Genomic DNA, 21,337 nt, shown 5'->3' on the forward strand with positions numbered 1-21,337 from the left:
TCAAGATACTTTTTATGACTGTCTATATTCATTCTGCTGCTTTTTTCTCTTAATTATCTGTTTGTAAAGTCATCTGTATTTACATTCTCCATTCTTTCATTGTTGTCAATGAAGTAGTTTTCAAGAGGGTTTTTTAGAGTCTTCCTTAACATAGCAGTCATTAGGAGAAATCACAAGCTGACAATAGGAAGACAAATATATATATATATCTAAAGATAATTTAGAAGGATAATGTATCATAAACATTGGTTTGGCTTTGCAAAATTGGTATTTTCCTTTAGTCAGAACCACATAACTCGATCAACGTGGTGGATTCTTGGAGTCTTTAACTATGCACCACTCCATGCATGTTACTGAACTGGAGTTTCATCATGAGTATCCTGATCCAGCATTACATAGGTGTGAATAATATGAATATAGAATACATAGAGAGTTCCCCAGGCCTAGTTTACAGTATCCAGCTTTGGCCCTCTTGCTGTGGAGATGATAAGTAGACCAAATACTGTTGACACTGGAGAAATCAGTCCCTGACTGGTTCTTGTGGGGCATTTTGAGGGCAGCCTGGGGAGCAGAGCCTGAGTGTTCTCCATGACAATATGTTTATCTGCTTGTAACAGGCTGCTGTACCTGCAGATGCTCTGTTTTTATAGCCAGTAAATAAATACTTCAGAGAGTTTCTCTGAAGGTCTTTTCCAGTTTAGTCATGCAGGACCATGAAAGGATACTAGAATAGTATTAATAGTATCCCAGAAATAGCCAGCTCCAGGATTACAGGAAATCCAGGGCAGTGATAACTTTGTCCAGGACATAAAGCCTTAGGGTTTACATCCTATCTGTCATCATCCATGGGTCTGGTCTTCTTTAATCTTCTATCTATGTTACCTATGTGTTCTCTTCCTCTGTTTCCTGCAAGGTTTTTTTCCAAGACCTCTTTTTTTCTGTCTCTCTTTCTCAGAATTTATCCCTGAATTTTCAATCTCTTCTATGATGTGTTTTCTTCTCCTTCTACACTTTCTCTCATTATCATTTTGTTTCATTTCTCTCTTCCAAGTGTTCCTTTTGTCACTTTCTTTTCATATTTCTAGGGCTATTCTGGGGCCCGAAAAACTCATACAACTTTATATCCTCCTCTTCTTTCATCCTTAAGCTTTCCTGTGGGCATCACGTATAACTGTTCTGTGATCTAGATGCCCTCTTTCCATCTCTTTTCTCCCTGCAGTCTCCCTAAATATGGGTTCTCTAAATCTGTAAAGCCTAGCATCTATCTTTGCATACTTACTAACAGGAATTGCTAACCACTGACAAAATGCTCCATCTGTGTGAAAGTGGGTGTCTCTGATTAATTTTAAAGATGGATTCTCTCAAGGTATATCAACAGATCTGTCTGAGGAATTGGGGGAGCCACCTTTTAACCTGGAAGGTACAGTATTCCACAAAGGATATAAGTCTTCTTTAATGAAAGAAAAACTCTCTTCATAAAAGTAAAGATAAATTCCTGATAGTGAATTTTAGGGGCAACAGCCTACAGAATTTTCGGTAGTATAGGTGTAAGGGGAGGGGAAGGTACTTGGAAAACAGTAATTGATTGAAATCCTTTTCTGCTAGAAGCTTGAAGGAAAACTTAATTCCTAAAAGTAAGACAGTTCTGAAAACATATCAGTGCACTATGCTCTAGGTCTGCAGGGCTCTCCAGTTCATAACAATTCTCTTGTCTTTTGAGCCCATTTTATAGTGTTAGCTTTACATAATGTGGGAAGTTCATAAATCTGGCTCCAGTGCCCAGGTGCCAGCAGTGTTAGGGCAGTCTATGCTGGGGGGACAGGGTGGATAAGAAAGTATGGTTTTTAATTGAAGCTATTCTGAAAGAATGTACTGTTATGATCACTCCATGAATTTCGTGCGACCGGCTGGGTGTAGGAATAAAAACTGAGAATGCTGTAATTATGTGAATAATTCTGACAGCCTTCCTTTTTTAAAAGGCATGAGGAGAGATGGCATTTCATTGCAATGTGTAAATATCTGTGTTTCTCTTATTTCTCAGTTATATTTTTAAGGGTACTCAGCACTGGTTGAAATTAATTTCAAAACCCAAACCCCATTTCTCTCCAAGGAAGCTGTTAAAGCAATGATGAGTGCCTTTGGAAATACATTCTTTGTCCCCCTTGTTTTGTTCTAGCTAAATATAAAAATCTAACCAGTTTTCTCTGTGGTACACCTAAATTATAGACACATTCTAATAATAATTGTATAATTATAAAAAGCTATAATAATATATAAGTATAAAAATATGTAATCAGCAGAAACCCATTAGGGTTTGAAACATTCTTCCTACATATGAAAGTGAATATATATTGTGTTCCAGCATAATTAGAAAAACAAAATAGAACCATTCATTAAAATCAAACTAATCTATTACTGTTCTGTAATTTTCCTCATCCATGCTCTGAATGTATTTATAATTCCCTGTTCTTTGGATTTGTCCTCCTTCCCTCACTTCCCGAAACCAGCCGATGAATGGATCGTGGCTAACCCAGAGCTGACAGACAAAACGAAGTTTACCATCAATGGCCTTCCTACTGGCTCGAAAATCCTTGTGAGAGTAAAAGCTGTGAATGCTGCTGGTGAAAGTGAGCCCAAGTACCACCCACAGCCTATTTTAGTCAAGGAAGTGATAGGTAAGATCCTGCTGCCTACACTTACACACAAATACCCCCTGTTTCCATACTAATACCTGGGTTTTTTTAAGGCTAATACTTACTTTCTATAACTGATGATATGGCCTTACAAAACCATTGTATCGTGGCTAGAAATCATGAAACCGTCTTTTAAAAATTTCATAATTTTGTTTCATTTCTGAGCCTTTATTTCTCAGTTTTTAAGGGCTTTTTTTTCCCGCAGAACATGAACTTGATGGTGCTTTTTTCAAGTTGCTCTAAGCTTCCCACCTAGTCCTACCATTGTAGCATTTGGTGTTATAAAAGCTGATGGTGTCCTGACTGCAATGCTGGGGGACCAAGACATTTATGACACCTCACTCATTAGTACTTCTGAGAATTTTAGACCCCACTGTCTCCTTTTTATACTGATACACACCAGTGCTGCCTCAGTTAGAAAAGAAGATTAATGCTTAACACAAAACTTTTGTTTTGCTCAGAACCTCCAAAGATTCGTCTGCCAAGACACTTAAAACAAACTTATACTCGAAGAGTTGGAGAAACTGTGAATCTTGTTATCCCTTTCCAGGTAAGAAGTAAAACCACGGATAGATAAATTCTTTCTTTTTTTTTTTTCCCTTTTTTAATACTGCTTCTTTTTAACTGATTTCTCAGTAACTTCAGCCAGTGAGCTAACTTAAGCAGATGTGGGAGCACTCTCGAGTACAGAAGTGCTTGAAAGTTTTTGGTTTGACATCTCAAACAAATGATGTTCTGCCAAATAACGAATTGGGTAATTTGCTCAGACAGACTGATTAGTCATCTATCATCCAAAGGACACTTACAAATCTTGACAGTAGACATTGCACATGAGATAATTGTTAGCACAATGCAAAGGGGTTGTACTGGAAGCAGTTAAATATGGTTATCAACAGTGGAAGAGTAGCATTAAATAACTTCCTTGTCATGAGAGAGGAAAAGTGAGGGGATGAGTGGGCAGACTGCGACTGTTAAATCCTTGAGATCACAACTGCAGTATGACTAATTCTAAAATATGTAGCATGTTTTCCCACAGCATCATGTTAACTTTTGTTCCCATGTCTTTTAAACAGCACCTGCCTCTCTCCTTGCAGGGTCCTTCTTCTGAATAAAAGAATTGTGGCAGAATTCATTTCTATTTCATGTATGCACATTTTAAGACACTGGGTGCGCATAACTCAGCTTCACAGAGGCTGTTAAAAGCCTCATAAAAGCTTGATCAGCAAATACACTGCAAGATATATTTCTCTTGAGAAATTAAAGGAATATTCTATGGTTATTCTCTAGGATAAGGTGTTCAAAATGGTTTGAGATTACCCTTTTCAGACAGCATCTGCAAACTGTTTGCCTGTGGAAGGCAAAGCCCATGTTCAAGCAGGTGAAATTCACTCTACTTTAAGTATCTATATTGGGCACTTAGACACACAAAAAATGGCACACAGTAAAGATCAATCGAGCCTTCCTAACAGTTATTACAACTTCCTTTGCAAAGAAAGAAGACAGTTTAGGATCTCTGGAGGTTAAATCTATCACTTTCTTCTTTCACTGGCAGCGCAGAGAATGTAAGCATTTCCAGAGAGTGAAATACTTTGTTCTATATTTTCTGTGGAGTCTATTTTCTATTTTTTCTTCCTTTTATTTCAGAAAACTGGGAATTATAGGTCAAATTTAGCCAGAAAAATAATTGTCCACTATAGCCAGAAATTGCAAATATTTTCAGTCTCCTGGGGAAGAAAAAAAAAAAAAAGTTATACTTTAGGTGAATTGATATGATTGCATCTCTAAATGGTGCATAGTTTTAAAAATCACAGAATCACAGAATGTGTAGGTTGGAAGAGACCTTCAAGATCATCAAGTCAAACCCAGCCCAGACGCCTCAACTAGACCGTGGCATTGAGTGCCACATCCAGTCTTTTTTTAAACACGTCCAGGGATGGTGGCTCCACCACCATCCCTGGGCAGACTATTCCAGTACTTAATCACTCTTTCCGTGAAAAAACTTCTTCCTAATAATTCTGTTTCTTTCAGGACAGTTTTTACTTCCTATTTTGGAAAAATGGGAACTAAACCTGTTTCCTTCTCTTCCTTTTTCTCACCAAAAAAAAATCATAAAAAAATTGTTTTCTGGCTCCTTGCAGGGAAAACCAAGAGCAAAAGTGTCGTGGCAGAAGAACGGTTCTCCGATCGACAAGAACGACATCAACATCCGCAACACGGAGAACGACACCATCATCTTCATCCGAAAGGCAGAACGCGGGCACTCTGGGGAGTACGACATGAAAGTGGAGGTGGAGAACTTGGTGGACAAAGCCACAATAGATATTCAGATCGTTGGTACGTTTGGAGAAACAGAAATAAATCCAGCTGTTCCAAGGGATTTGGAAGCTGTACAGAAGAATGGGTATCCTAATGTCTTTCTTGGCGGAGATATCTCTCCACATCCAATCACTTGGCTGTAGATCTGTGGTCTCTCTGGAAGTCTCCATACACCATAGCATTGTTGGAATGTGTCAGTCTCTTTTTTCTCTGTTAAGCCCCTCATGTTCTTGTCTATCCGGGAAGTGAGATTTTTCCTGTTGAGCGATACCCATAGACAGAAATGGTAGCAAATTCATAGTAAGTTTGTCACAAACGCAGTGTGGAAGAAATCCTAAATGCTGAAAGTACACAAAGGTAGGAAAGACAGACAAGAACAAATTTATTTTTTGTTTTTACGATCTATTCCTTTACATAATAGGCAAAACTGGCAGCACAACTTTAACTATTGAATTTATTATAATTCTGACATTCCTTCACTTCGGAAAGTTTTATTTTGCAACCACATCTTTCTTATGATTTTTTATTTGTAAGAAAGAGAGAGAAATCAAACTAATTGGAAGATGTATGTGGGAAAAACATAGAGAAAGCAAACAGCTGAATGTCATGTTTTCATTACAGATCGCCCAGGCCCGCCAGAGGTTGTAACTATCGAGGATGTCTGGGGAGAGAATGTAAATTTATCATGGAAGCCACCAAAAGATGATGGCAACGCTGCAATTACTGGGTACACTATTCAAAAAGCAGATAAGAAGAGTATGGTAAGTAATAAAGAAATGTTTAAAAGCTGGACGTACTCATGAATTCTTCCTTTAGAAACAAAAACGTGTTACATGCTTAAAATGATGTAGGTGGACAAAGCACTGATTTATCAGCATTCAAAAAATCTCTAAAGAACTCTCTAAAACCTCTAAAAATGTCTTCTTCACTATAACTAAAGCCTAGAAATGGAAATATTTTCAAATTATTCCAAAGAGGAGGACTTAAAAAGGAAAGGATAGGTGGATTTGAGAGAAGTAATTTTGCATTTTTCCTTTGCCTCAGGAGAGAAAATAAAACCTTAAAATATTAATTCTGAATTCATTAGGCTGCTACCAGAACGGAAATGTACCATTGCTGTTGTTTTCAAACCTGCAATGTCACACTATATAAGTCATTGCCACTCTATATTGCCCATGGCAAAACAGCACATAGGTAACTCTGAAACCACTCTAAGATTTACACATGAAAAGTGCAATACAGAAATATTTATTATTTTCATTAAACTGACAATAATTTTACGCGTTCTTAAAAGACAGCAGTCAGATTCTCAGATTTAACATTTGCTGCAGATTTAAACACTGGAAATCTAGGGCAATATTTTGGGAGCTGCCTTCTCCAAGAAAATCTTTTGCTGTCCCTTCCTATCCCCCACATTAATATGCTGATCTCCTTCATGGTCTGATCAATTCATTCTTCCTATGCCACTATTTTCCTTCCCATCCTTCTTTTTTTTTTTTTTCTCCCTCTCTTGAGACTGTAAGAAGATATGGTCTCTGGTATGTGATCAGAACAATGTCCTCTCCAAATTACTGTGATAAGGAGAAAGTAACAGCAGCAAGCAGCATCTAGAGTTCAGTGTGACATGAATTGTCCAGGTCACTTTCCTCACAGTATCTGTGGTGGCGAATTTTGCAATTCTGGCACAGCTGGTCTTCTACAAAAAAACTGTTTTCCCAAAGGAACTTTGGCTCTTAAAGTTGACCAAATATAAATGCAAACTGTGGTACAGGGAACTCAGCACAAGTTCATCTTTAGAAAAGCAAGGAAACTATTTAGGGCAGAGTAAAGAAAAGCAAAAACATTGCTGTGGTCATATTGCACTTTATATTAATTGCATTTTTAGCATTAACCTCTTTCATCTCAGATTCTTGTTTAGGTATTGTGTAATAGGACAAAATTCACACATTCTGTTACTGCTGCAAGACTAAAGCACTAAAACCCACTTGCCCATCTTGGCCTTTAGATATCAGAGGACCACTAGCATGGAACTACATTTCTCATGAACACTCAGCCTGTGATAGAGAGGTCAGATTAGTGCAGTGGCCTCCTGTGAGTGCATATTACTGCAGAACAGCACATGTTACTGCCTTTCCCATAGGAATGCAGCTTTGTCATCTGCAACCGTACTTTCTCTGTCAGCAGTGTGGATTAGGAATGAGGGAGCCTGCCTTGCTCACACAACACAACCTCTGTAATACTGCAGTGGCTAAAATGAACCCCTCCAGCTGCCAGTGCAACAATTCAGTAGGGTTCACTTTGCATTCGGCCTTCACTGCTCAGCAGTGTGCTCTGCAGTACTGACTTTATCACTGATTTCATTATTAATTACTGTTAGCTGAATCTCCTTCAAAGAAGAACCCACTCCCAGATGCTTTGGTGATTCTTGCAGTGGATGTCTGGGAGGTGCAGGGCGCTGAGGGGGAGCTCACCCTGTGTGTCTGTGCCTTTCAGGAGTGGTTCACCGTGATCGAGCACTACCACCGCACCAGTGCCACTATCAACGAGCTGGTCATAGGCAACGAGTACTACTTCAGGGTCTTTGCTGAGAACATGTGTGGCCTCAGTGAGGATGCAACCATGACCAAAGAGAGTGCTTTGATTGCAAAGGATGGTTAGTTAATTATCCATGCCTTGTCAAGGGGGAAGGGTGTGCTCAGAGGCTGGAGGGTGACTAGAGGTAAAGGCCATATCTTTAAAGCATTCAGAGGCACTCCCAGCCCCAAGGCCAGGTACAACACCCACGGCATTTCCTATTCAGACTTCTTGGTTTGTCCACAGAGCTCATAGTCATTGCTTTTAATCAGGAGTGGGACATTTCTCCCAGGTTCTGAAATTTTCCGTGGTCTTGGATCTCAGACTCACGTCACCACTGGCACATGTGCATTGACCAGAGCTGAAGAGGACTAAAGCAGCTGTTCTGTTAGAAGCAGTGGGTCACTGCCCTCCACTGGAGACCCAGCATCAGCTGTGCAGGAGCTCCTGTTGCATTTCAAGCAGAATGCAACAGAAAAGCATAACCCCTGGTTCATATCTCTTGAGGGTGGGGTTGGGCAAATTCCGATGCTGCAGTCAAAAATCCTGACATTTCAGAAGATGTCAGTTGGAAATGGCACTGAAAACTTAAAAAACACAAAACTGTCCTATGGAAAGGAAATTCTGAAAACAAATAGCTTACAGGAGGAAAATCAAAAGTTTGTCTGAAAGGAAGGAATACATGACGGCTGTGATGCAGAGGACAGATAACCTGTACAATGCTCACAGCCAGGCTGAAAGACTCTGGAGTCATGAAGAAGAGAATAGCTCTAGGAATTATTTTTCAGCACTGCTTACTTGCCCTTCTCATGAGAGCAAGTATCAAGCCTAAGCTGCACTGAAGTCAGTATGAGAGCTTGGATCAGCTTTCAGTGAAGCAAAGCTGCTTAATGATACCTGTGTACAAGAATAGATGTCTGTCTGTCCGGCCACTTTGAATGCCAGCTGAGTGTGTGGCTGAAGAGGATTTGTTGGTGGTTATCTCCATTGCAGAGTGGTGTGATAAACTGGCAATGAGAAAATACATTTTACTACCACGTTTTCCTTGTTCAGAAACTGCATCTGTTCAGGTATCTGTATTGTCAGTGTACTGTTTGAAGCATAAAGAAAAATGGATTTTCAGATAACAGAGACGGTTTATAATTGGAACAAACTGTAAAAAACAATTGGCAGCAGAGTGAACAAGGCTTGCCAAAGACAGGCTTCCTGCAGTACACGGGTCAGGATCTATCCTGCTCTGTAGCATGCAGGGCATGCAGGCACAGACACGGAACTAACATGTATTGCTTTGTGTACCACCTGCACAGGAAACAAAGAGAAGCTCTCAGACATCAATGCCATAGTATGACCAAGGGCTATAGTCTCTGTGCAGACCCACCTCCAGCCTCCCCTACAAGTGCAGTTACTGGAGTCACGTTGGTACCTAAAGCAGTGCAGATCAGAACTGACTCTCTGTAACCACTTAATGCGCTTGGGTGCTGAACTACCTGCCAACACTGTTTTTATAAATTTTTAATTTTCCCTTCATAGGTAAAGTCTACAAATACCCCGTTTACGATGACTTTGACTTCAGCGAGCGGCCGCTGTTCACTCAGCCCCTGGTGAACACGTTTGCTGTGGCTGGTTACAATGCCACCCTCAACTGCAGCGTCCGGGGCAACCCCAAGGTACAGCACAGCCCTGACAGCACCACTTAAAACAGGAGAGAGTTTAACCTGACAGTAAAAATTAAATGCCACTTTTAGCATTTAACTCATGAGCCAGGCTGAAGGCAAACAGACAGGTGTGGGTTCTAAAGAACACAAAAATAAAGGAGCTGCTTACCTGTGCTACAGGCACTACAATAGTTAATGCACAGATAACTCAGTGAAGGGGCGGAACCTCAGAAAAAGACTGGGCTTCACTGGAATTCTCACTGACAACAGCTGTAAAGTTAATATATCAGTAAGAGTTGTTACTAAAATAAAGCCATAATCATTCTATTAAGAGCTAATTATTCTCTAAGTAAGCACATTGCAGGAATGCTCTGGGTGCCATGTTGTTTCTCAGACCCACTGCACAATGTGTCTTGCAGCTTCTTTTGGATTGTATCTTTTTGAGATCTTTTTTCTGGTGTGAGAAACTGAAGTGGATTAGTAAATTCAGAATTCCGGAGTAGTGTTCACCCTTCACCTTCACAGTTTCTGACTGTGCTAATTACTGTGGAAAAATATGTTTTTCCTATTGACTTAGAGTAATTGGATGTCAAAAGCTGATGATCATATGTTTGCTATCATTACACAGTCCTTGTATTGATAACAGACTTGTACTTATGACTTTAGGTGATAAGAGCTACACTGAAAAAAACGTGCTAAAAAACAGATGTAGGAGGCAGCCAATGCTTATCTTTGATTTAAGATTTACAGTTTTCTTTGTATCACTACTTATTCTATTTTTTATAATTTCTGATTACTCAGCTTTAACTGAACACCACAAAACGGGGGATAAAATATTTCAGTTCACAGGTTTGTGCATTTGGGCTTTCTTTTTTTGTTGTTGTTTGTTTGTGTTTGTTTGTTGCTTTTTTTTTTTTTTTTTTTAACCACAGCCCAAAATAACCTGGATGAAAAACAAAGTGCTGATAATGAATGACCCAAGGTACAGGATGTTCAGCAACCAAGGAGTCTGTACCTTGGAGATCCGCAAACCCAGCCCCTACGATGGAGGCACTTACACCTGCCGAGCAGTCAATGAGCTGGGAGAGGCAGAAGTGGACTGTAAACTGGAAGTGAGAGGTAAGGGCTTTTAAACACTGCAAACACCCTCTTTGCTTGAGCACTGTCTACAGAGCTAAAGGATGCAAGGCAAATGCAAAAGGGAGTTCGACTTTCCTGGATTAAATCAATAGCTCTGTTAGGACAAAATAATATTGGTTGCTTTCTTTTGTTTTGTTTCCATTAATGGATAATTTTTTATGAATTTCAGGTAGTTTAGAATTAACTAGGATACCATGAATGGCAACAGGACTTGGATAGGACAGCTAATGAATAATCTCAGGACCATATTTTTCAGAAAATTACTACCTAGGAAAAGACAGGTAATATTTAGCTAGACTAATTCCCACCGAAGGCTTAGTTTCAACTGTGGAATAAACTAAGTGTTTCTCAAAAAAATATTCCGAGGTTATAAGTAAGGAAAAAAGTCAGCTGATAGAAGTGTCTAACTAAGGAATTCAGAGGGAATTTAGGTGACATCAATATGGCTTTAATTACATTACTTCCATCATGCGAGTCTATAATGAAAACCACATTTAAAATTTTTTATGGATTGCATTGTGTTTATTTTCCATTTCAGTTTCCATTTTCTGCATTTTCTGATGAATCTTGTCCCACAGCTCAGATGTGCCAGCAAGAAGACATTTCAATAAATTTTTGGTCTATGTTAAGTTTAACACTTCAATAATGTAATGAAAATATGCATAATGCATTTCTTAGTTTTTACTTTTTATTTTTAAGTTACTGTCTTTAAAAGGCGATGTCCTCATCCTGGAAGTAAGATTGTTTTCCTAAATCACAAACAAACTTTCTATTTCACAGCATAACAGAAGACCTCAACACCTGAGAAAGTTGCTTTGTCTATTTTTTATTAAAAAAAAAAAAAAAAAAAAAAAAAAAAAAAAAAAAAAAAAAAGCCAAGTTACGATGCTAAGTGAACACAGCAGCTGAGGCTTAGAAACCAGGATAGGCTCAGGGTTTGCTCTAGGCAAATATAGCAAATTACTCTTAAACTGCCAAAGTACAAAGACATAATTACATCTTATTTCTCTCTTCTATTGACTTACATGTTGATTTATCATCCTCTTAAGTTTCCCAGCCTGTTTGTTCATTTAGGAGGGCTCCCCAGATGACTGCTCACCATGCTGATGCAGAGCAGAGACCTGTGGATTTCTGACTCACTGGAAATGAATTGCAGCGTGTGTGTGTGTGTGTTTGTTTTCATATGTACAGCTCTAAACTGATTCAGCTTTATTCCAGCAAGTAACTATCAAGGTCTGGATTTGTAAGATGATGAGGTAGAGTTGACTGTTGTGTGAATAAGACCAACAGGGTTCAAGGCTCTGCAGCCTATCTGGTGAGCGTACAAGCTACGGTGCTATTACTACAGATAGTAGGTTGACTTACGAGTAAGTCCTGCTAGAGAGCTCTGTGCCATGCAAGAGTATGTATTGTAGAAAGCTATGTTTCCATTTGCTGGCTAGAATTACTTTTAGCCATCCATCTCTGACATATTGGAGAACTTAAACTATTGTTCCTTTATAAATGCTCAGTCCCAAAAGTATCTGACCAGCCTAGGATTTCAGAGTCTGCATAATATTGGAACAACTGACTAGTCAGGAATACTGTGGCTATGAATACTATCAGTAAGCTACAATTTTCTACCGTTTTAGCCATTTCCTTACACTATTTTAGGTGTAAAATTAACCCCCCTAGTTGTTGCTAAACGTAATGCTCATATCCTGAAAACGTTTTAGTCATACTTATGAGCACAGTTAAAGTTGTAAAAACTTACTCTATCCTCATAAGAGGTTTTTCATTTACTGATGTTATTTCAGACATACAATCTTTTGTTGTTTGGTTTTAAGTTTTGCTGAGTGAATTTTAAGATGGAAGTTACGTGACCTACTCAGTACAATTGCACACATAGTGGCTTTTTTTTTTGTAAATATGTTTGTGTCAAAAGTCATGTAATAGATGACTCTTTCTCATCTATCTTGAAAGACAACAACACATGCAGAATCTCATTACAAAAAAATAGCATATGTATCTATATATAGATATATTGAGATCACGAAATTTGGCTCTAAATCTCCCATTACAAGCAGTGAAGAACTGATTCCTTATCAGCTCTACTGAGGTCGATGAAAAGAGTTAGATAAGGTGCTGTGCTTCTTTTATCATGGAAAAAACAGCTTTGGAGAACCTTTATCTTAGAAGTGGAATAAAGGTTGGTGACTCTAATAATAGGTTGGTGATAGCAAAGTTACTGTATAAGAAATTTTATTTTTAAAAGGTGTTAAAATCAACTGGAAAAAAATTCAAATGTGAATAAATGCCACTATAAATATTCTAATTCTGCAGTGATCTATCATGGAGTAATTAACCCAGGAGAACCACTCAGCTTGGCGGGGGATAATCAGGTTTATAATGCGCGTACTCCTCTGGACATTCCATTTCATTCCCACCCTCTCTTTCCACATGCAAATGCATTTTCTGCATGCAAAGTGTGTATTCCTTTGCTTTTTTAGATTAAACTAGCTAGAGTCTCATGGCATACATTGTCTATGTCACATGAGCAAAGAAGGCCAAATTAATCAAGAAAATATCCAATCATATGGGTATTTAATATCAGAATTACTAAAGTTTTAGACATATTTCATAAAAGTAGATATATCAATAAAGAATTTATTTAATGACTGTGACTATGTTTGACCACAACACTTAGATCTTTCCAGGAGAAAGAAATATGCATTTCAGAAAAATAGCTCTCAGTTAGTTTGTAGAATTATTGAAAGACCAGAAGTATCATGAAGTCATTTGCTGCACTAAAAGGCAGTCTTTATAACAGATTACTCTTGGGCTACAAATTAGTGCTCAGAATGATAATCCATGCTTGAACTTAACCTACCAATTCTAAGGATCAAATCTTGATTCAATTACTTACAAGGAAAAAATTTTACTTCATTTACTTCATTTCTTCTAGAGCTTATTTTTTATTCAAGTTCACTGGGGTTAAGAAAATTTTACTCTTTCTACTCGTTCTAGAAAATGTCTCCTTCCTTGCAATCTTGCCCAGATTCAGAATATTAACAGTGCAGTTTTAAAATGACAGTGATGCCCAGAAACTGGTCTGCAATATATTATGCATCCAGACTTAAAATTTCAGTCCTAAAACACATTAGGAGATCAGACTGGATAATGTTTCTGTAGCTTTTGAAGTATTGGAGTTTTTTTCTTAAAAGGCTACAAAAGGTTAAAAGTTTAGTGCTTTTATAGACATACACATAGATAAGTGTATATATATGGGTGTTTTATAGAGTCAAAATGTTTAATTAAAGGTAAGGGCTCCTACAGAGTAAATAGCATGCTTTAGTAACGTAAATGTGGATATATGACAAAGTACATACTTTCGTGCACAGGTATGTAATTAGTCTGTACTTGATTATTTTGCCTTACAGAGTTTCAACATATATATATATATGCTTCAGTGTTATGTGTGTGCCTTTTTTTTCCCCTGGTGGAAAATACTATATATATATATATATATATATATATGTGTTAGCTTCTTTGAAGCTACATTTTGGAAACTTTTATTATAAATATAATTTGGTTCCAATCTATACTTTAGACTAATTAGAGTTTTTTATAGTTACTTGTACCTATTAATCTAGCTTTTACATATTAATGATAAATTTGAAGTGGAACTGGATCCCTACCTTTTACTCTTCATGTGCTCCTATTCCCACATATTTTACATGACTAAGGATTAAATTATCACCTTGACATAATTGTAATAATAATTTCACTCAACATTTTCTCTCCACTCTTGTGTTTGCAATTAAATTGTTACTTCTCTTTCTCTCTCTCCCTTAGTTACACAGTAAGGATTTTTGAATGTATATTGTCATCTAAGGTAAGCTTTCATATGGTTCTTGCATATGAAGCTTATGTCTGTTTATACGTCATACAATGTCTGCCTAGTATGGCATGATTTTCATTATGTCACTTAATGAAAATGTCTTTATAAGTTAGCAGCATGATGGATTTAAGGCATATAAATTCAGATTTTAGTAAATGCTTGTTATGGTAATTCTTAGTAGTACATCCCATATCTTCTAATGGGGCATGTTTCAATGGAATTTAACAGTGCATGACTTAGCATGATTAATTAGCATGAATAAAATGTAAGTAATAAAAAGGGCATTATGTATTTTCAGCAAGTTATTTTTTATAGGAATATGCCTCTACATAAACAAAATATTTATTCCAGCTTTAACTTCTTTTAAAAATGAATGATTCATAGCACAACTTGCACTCCATGAGCTGAAAGAATGCCAAAAAGCAGAAAGAATGCCAAAAAAGCATGCTTTTTTTTTTTTTTTTTTTGTCTGTATTGTGCATCTACCTAGGGTTGGGAGCGAACTGTTCTGCCACAATGATGATGTTAAATGAGACAGCACAGTCTCATAATCACTAGTAACTAATAGCATTTCAATTGAATAATCCTTGTGTTAATAAAAGTTATAGGTTCTTAAAAATCTGTACTCAGCATAAAAGTTGTAAGTAAGTATCAGCTCAACTGCATTTAGCTGAAGCATTCAGAGAGTGTTATCTTCACCCTGGCAATGTACTTTTGCTTTAAAGCTTTTGGTGTGTTCCAGAAAAAGCTCAGAAGGTAAGTGCAGCTATCAGTGGGTGGTTTGTAAATTGCAAAACACAATATTCATGCAGATTTGTAAAGGGAATAGTAATGGTATATAGCTTTCTTGCAGCAATTTATACCCTTTGTCTGGAGAAAAGGCAGATTCTAAAGTTTTTAGCAAAATATTTATCTTTTTTCCCACTGCTTCTTCCAAACATCATTGGATTTCAGTGAAACTAACAGAAATACTTGTGTTTGATTTCCACGGCTTTTATTTCAGTGGCATGGGGCATCCACAAGCTCTGTGGGCAACGGGTGCCAGGGCCCCACCACCTTCACAGTAAAGAATGTCTTCTTTGTATCTAATCTACACCCACCCTTTTCCAGTTTGAAGCCACTACCCCTTGTCCCATCACAACAGGCCCTTGTAAAAAGTCCCTCTCCATCTCCCTTGTAAGTTCCCTTTAGGTACTGGAAGGTTCTCTGAGGTCTCCCTGCAGCCTTCCTTTCCCCAGGCTGAACAACCCCAACAAAAAGTGAAATTTTGAAGTGAATTTAAAAGCAAATCCAAAATGATTCCTCAGACTTCCCCAGCAAATGAAAATTTCAGCTTTCATCATCATGTCTCTCTCTCTGGAGACTGTATCTGAAATCCTGGCTTTTTTTATACGATTCTTTCATGTATGTCATCCCACTTGTTATTTCAAGCAACATGGTAAATATTTTGCTGAATACCTAGAAACCATTTTAAGACCCAAAACTAGAATAAATTTAATATCTCTGCATGTTTTCCACAACTCATCCTGGTCACTGTTTTCTACATTGTTCCTCCTGCACTGACTTCCATCTCTGACTATACTCCACCCAGTGCGATGGAAAGCCAGGAGAGTTATTTGAAGTGAAGCTTATCATAAACTATTGCATGTGGTGAGATAAATGACTGAGTATATGATACCCTAGAAACAAAATTCACCCTGCACAAGAGGACAGGAAAGGTCTGCCTAGTACCAATTAAATAATGGTTAGATGTCATACTGGACTTTTGAGCAGGGCTGAATTTTACCACATCTCAAAGTACGTAATAGGGACTGCCTAAAACTTGTCACTTAAGCCAGTGAATAAAAGTGCAAAGCTGTTGCTCCAGGGACCTTCAACCTGAAGATTACCTGTTTTTCTTCCTTGTAGGTGGGCTTTCGTTCTTCAAGCTATTAATGGATGGAGTGCCTCCGCATATCATTGACTCGTATATGCGTGAAGTGCAGGCAGACAAAACTGAAGGGAAGTGAGAGTCCGTCCACAGCGCTTCCTCCCCCTGCACTCGAAGCTGGTAGCAGAATAACAACATTTTAGTCCTTGCAATGACAGAATAACATGTGCAGTGGGGGATTTTATGACTTTTTTTTTCTTCTTAATTGTTCTTTTGTTTTCCCTACCTGCTCTTACTGAAAAGAAAGAATACGCATGGATTGGTTTGAGGTTGAAATGAACTGAAGACAACACACGTTTTGTAACGTTCAGCTTTATTTTCTGTTTGATATCGTGTTCTGTTTTTTAATGAGGAAAGAGGGGAAGCTGTGTAACAAGCATTTGGAAGAGGCAGTGAGTCTGTACTCAGTGGTACAAAGCATATCTTTCTCAGACTGGAAGTACATGGATTAGCCAGTAGATGTGCAATAAGATCCTTGGAAAACATACCTCTGATAATGTATCTTATTCACCTGAGAATTGTTTAACAGACTATGGTTTTACTATAATGTAACTAATGCATATGTAATTAATGATCATTTAAGCTGAACATATCTTCCTATAGAAGTTTTGATTTCCTAAATCTGACCCATCAGTCTCTCAACTTTACTGAAATTGTTTTATTTAATGTACAATAAACATGAAGTGTTTAAGATCTATTAAGTTCTTGTTTACTTTTTTCTCCTGTCTCATTTTACCACATTTCTTGTTTTATTTCCACTTACAATAAAGCAGGACCTTGTGCCCACCACATGGAGTGGAAAACAGTATCAGCAGTCACCTAACCCAGTGGGCTTACACCTTAAGATACGTGACACAGAATGTGAGTGGAGATAAATGCTGCAGATACATGCAATTTTTAATCTGTGCATTTTCAATATTTTAAATGTGATAAATGCCAACCACGATGGCTTTCACCATTCTGGATCCACTCCCTTTCCCCAGTAATTCATGGAGCTTTGGTAGCTATCACATCAGAAAAGGGACATATAGCACTGGTGAGTTCACTGTGTGTGGCAAAAGTGCCTGAGATTAGGTAGAGCGTCTACATTTCTTCTCCAACTCCAGCATCATTAACCTCCAAGTTCTTTAGGAGAGGGGGAGATTGTCCCTAAGTCTCCCATAAATCCTGAAGCATGTGAGACACAAGGTCACGCATATTTTGGCCGGGTTGTCAGTTCCCTATTGCCCTGTCATTTATTTACCAGTTCTCACTCTGGCTATACAAATAGGGCAGGTTATGTGCTCACTGGCTAATGACTGATCTCCAATTAGGGTTCATAAAGATAAAGGCCTACTTAGACCAGTAGTACGTCACAAGATGTTTATTTGATCTCAGTGCATTTTCAAACATCCAGCAATCAGTAATTATGCAATAATAAAAGAATGTGTTACTCTGAACTGCCACAGCTGAAGTGGTGTTTCTAGGGTTGTGCTCCCACTTCTTTTGCTCTGGGGATCTGAGTGCATTTTCTCACGTTGTTCTGTGAATCTTACTCTGAGAGATAGACTGATAGATGATAGATGATAGATGATAGATGATAGATGATGGATAGATAGATAGATAGATAGATTCTTTTTCTTTTCTCCCTTCTTTTTATCTTTGCGATTTCTTCTGTGGTGCTATCTGTGCAGGGAAGCAATTCTGCATTCCCAGTGATCCTGGACACCCCCCCACACCCCACCTGCATTTCACCCTGCTCCTGCCAAAATCAATCCTCTCACATACACATTCATTTACACCCAAATGTGAAAGAAAGCAACACATCTACTACAAAGAGAATTTCATACAGGATTAATAATTTCTGGTTATTCTGTATCTCACCAGGGAACTGAGACTCCCTCCATCTATATTGAAGCACAGGAAGCTGCAGGAGAAGGTCAGTTTGATTAAAGGCCATAGAGGTTTAAGCATTTAAGTACATAGCCCTCATTTAAAGTAGTATCAGTCTGTTTTAGTCAGCACCAGAAGCTACAGTTAGTGTGAGTTTGTGCTTGTCAGTAAGCCCAAAAATGAGGCACACAGCTATCTGCACTTTGTATGAATAATGTTTACAGCTTCAAGCTTACGTTTATCTGCCTGCTCAGTCTTAATATTCCACACATAATAACCTGGAAGCCAGCATAACCTCAGCTTCTGTGGGCTCTCTGCGGATGGAATTAGCTACTCTACTTTCTCTCAGATGCCAGCGTTGTTAAACGACAAGCTGAAGTAAGCTCCTTTTCCCTGTGTGAACAGTAAGCGTTGTACTCGGCTGCCCTCAATCCTCCCCCCTAGCGCTGCCCAGCATTTGCCATTGGCCGTCCCTCGGGCTGGGGATGCACGAAGCCAGCAGGAAGCACAGGGCACCAGGCCGTGGGTGGGGCTGGCAGGAGGGGGCATTAACGAGCTCTAAATTCACACTGCACCGAGCAGCCACCACGCTGGATTAAGAGTTAAACGACTTTCAGAGAAATGACTGGACGGCGTGGGACAGGACAGGGATTTCCAGTGATTTAAAACAGGCTGCGGAACCTTATCTAGAGAATAACAGAAGGTAAAGTTTTGATTTATGATAATTTGCCCTATGGGATTCTCCAGGGGTGATATTTGATGGATGTAATGGTGACCAAACCCACAGAGTTAGGAAAATGCTAATGAAATCTGCAGTTAATACCAGCTTAAGAAAATAAAGAGGTACCAAAGACAGCAACTACAGGAAAAGCAACTCAGAGAGAATAGAAGCAGCAGAATATCATGCTGTAGAAGATGTGACACAATGCTCCAAAGAAATTTCTCCAAAGCCACACGGATTTCCAAGTAATTCGTGAACCTGAAAGAGACCTAGGAGTAACAGAGGACAGCAAATACATGTAAACACATACAGACAGACACACAATGATGAATCAAAGTTAATTTCAAAAATTTTTGTTTATTCTTAATGCAGCCGGAGGCAAATATTTGTTCTTCTCTAGGCTTCTATTTGCTTTCTTTGCCCATGGAAGGTTATTTGGCATACAAATGTAGAAATACAGCTCCATTCTCAAACTGGTGTTTGTGGAGCTTGGTACAGGCACTGCAGTTGTCCATTTGCATTGAAAGAGCAAGCCTGCAAGCACACTTTTCCCTTACTGAAAACAATCTCACAACTATAAAAGAGAGGAAGAAAAAAGAGACAAGTAATCTTAAAAAAGATTATTTAATTGGGATTACTGTTAATAAGGTCTTTATGAAGAGTCAGAAATTTTAAAAAGTATTCCTTTTATAAGAAATATTTCAAGCTTCCTGAGCTTTTTTTAGGGGGAAAAAGTGTAGTACTGTACCTTTTACAGAGCATTATGAAGGGACCCTTACTTTATGAAAGTCCTTTGTTGCATTTTGAGATTCTGGGGCAAAAGGCATTCTATTTTAAGCACGGTGTACTTACTGACACTTGACTTTCATGTCCTGCTTTCTTGACTGACAGGTAAAGCTGCTGCTTTGGAAGCAAAACTATCCTGAATGCTGAGGAAGCACTGGAAGACTAAACACGCTGGACGTAAAATTCTGTGTTGTCTTATTCTATGCATAGTTGCTGAATACTTCTGAAATTAAAACAAACCCTCCCCAAGCCCAGTGATAAATTCAGTAGGGAATCTGTTTCTTCCTCTAATGTGGCCCTTGCTTTTAATGCCAATTACTTTCACCTCCACTTCTTCCCTCAGTTTCTCTTTTTTTCCTCCCGATATCCTAAGAGCTTGAGCAACCTCTCCATAAATACCAGTTCTATTATGCTCATTGACCACAGTAATGCACAGGATATTAAACTAAACAGAGTTTTACCTTCTTCCAAATGTAGTGATTCCAGTGGACTGGAGATCTGACTGGTTGTGAGTCTGTCAGATTTCCCTTTTGTCATTCTCTAGTTGGCTGTAGCTGAACCTTTCCCTACTATATTATATGTTACCTTTTCTTTTGCTAGCAGTTCCTATTCCCTCTGCTTTGGCCTCTAATGACAATTGCTGCATCATACTGGTTTTAGTGATCTGTAAATGAAATCAGCTGATGAATGATGTAGCACTTGGGAATGTACATGGCACATAGTGAGATTTGGAAATCACCATTTAACATGTGTCAAGCATTCCTGACTCTTGCAGTAGAGACACCTACTCAAACACATAATAACTTTATCAGTTGAAGTGGATCAACTCACTTTAAATAACAGGAAGTGGCTCTATCCAGGAAATTGTAGCGTCTGGAGAGAAATCTGCACCCTCTGGCTCACAGTGAAGTAACTTAAAAAAAGAATTTCCAATACTGAGAAGACACCACTGCAGGTTGTATTTTTCACTTTCTACTACAGCTACACAGCTTTTCCTTGGCCTCACTCAGAAACCACACACCTTTGTGGAGATTCAGAGACGCATCTAAAATCCTTCACATGACCAATTCAAATAATTCGATGTGCCACAATTTCTGAAGAGGCCCATTTGTTTTGAAGCACCCTCTCTAAACAAGCCAAGGTGGTGAAGTAGGTCCTGTCTAACACCGTGTGCAGGCAGAACTCCCCAGGTCTGCTCCGGGTGGTGGAGGGATCCTTGGGTGATACCGTGAGGTCAGCTCCCCGCAGGCACGGCTGCCCTGTCCCGCTGGCTGCAGGGAGGTCACCTGCTGCTCAAACCCTGCCTTTACGCTTCGCTCCAGCAAAAACCCCTCTGGCCACCTGCTGCGTGCACCCCCACTGCGGCCACTCTCTGCACAATAAAACTTGAGGAAGGCAAAGAAGCCGAACAAGGCAAACCCGCGGCGAGAGCGGCCCTCACTCACGCCGCGGAGATGAGAGGTGAGCGCACGGGCGCATCTCCCCGGGGCCAGCACCGCACCCGAGCGCCCGCCGAGCAGCGGGACGGGCCCTGCCGGGCGCACCCCGCCACCACCGAGGGCTTCCCCGCCGCCCGGGCATCCCCGGCCTCGCACGGCGAGGCGGGGCCGGCGGAGCCGTGCCCGCTGCAGGGCCGGGACCGTGAAGGCGCCGCGCATTTGGGGCGAAGGAGCCAAAGCCGGGCCGAGGAGGGGGCGGCCGTTCCCCTGCGGCCAAGCCGCTGTTGGGCGTCGGCCTCTTCCGCCGCTGCCCCCGGCTCGGTCAGCCCCG

General features: G+C 39.4%; 1 protein-coding gene across 6 annotated transcripts in view; it reads left to right on the forward strand.

The window, feature by feature from the left end:
* MYBPC1 (myosin binding protein C1) overlaps positions 1-16,860 on the forward strand; it is a 69,430-nt gene extending 52,570 nt beyond the window's left edge. For 2 of the 6 annotated variants that reach the window (XM_066183907.1, XM_066183911.1), the window contains 10 exons: positions 2,508-2,675; positions 3,155-3,243; positions 4,832-5,027; positions 5,631-5,770; positions 7,503-7,662; positions 9,114-9,250; positions 10,171-10,357; positions 12,701-12,759; positions 14,213-14,252; positions 16,167-16,255. In XM_066183907.1, coding sequence (XP_066040004.1) covers positions 2,508-2,675; positions 3,155-3,243; positions 4,832-5,027; positions 5,631-5,770; positions 7,503-7,662; positions 9,114-9,250; positions 10,171-10,357; positions 12,701-12,759; positions 14,213-14,233 — 1,157 coding nt within the window. In that variant the 3' untranslated portion in view covers positions 14,234-14,252; positions 16,167-16,255. Of the gene's footprint in view, positions 1-1,351; positions 1,421-2,507; positions 2,676-3,154; positions 3,244-4,831; positions 5,028-5,630; positions 5,771-7,502; positions 7,663-9,113; positions 9,251-10,170; positions 10,358-12,700; positions 12,760-14,212; positions 14,253-16,166 lie in introns of all 6 variants that reach the window. The other 4 variants (XM_066183906.1, XM_066183910.1, XM_066183909.1 and 1 more) reach the window with 3 other exon arrangements.
* The last annotated feature ends 4,477 nt before the right edge of the window (positions 16,861-21,337 follow it).

The sequence above is a fragment of the Chamaea fasciata genome, unplaced genomic scaffold (assembly GCF_029207755.1).
Source record: "Chamaea fasciata isolate MVZ Bird 193981 ecotype frontalis unplaced genomic scaffold, bChaFas1.0.hap1 SCAF_5, whole genome shotgun sequence".
Taxonomy (NCBI): domain Eukaryota; kingdom Metazoa; phylum Chordata; class Aves; order Passeriformes; family Sylviidae; genus Chamaea; species Chamaea fasciata.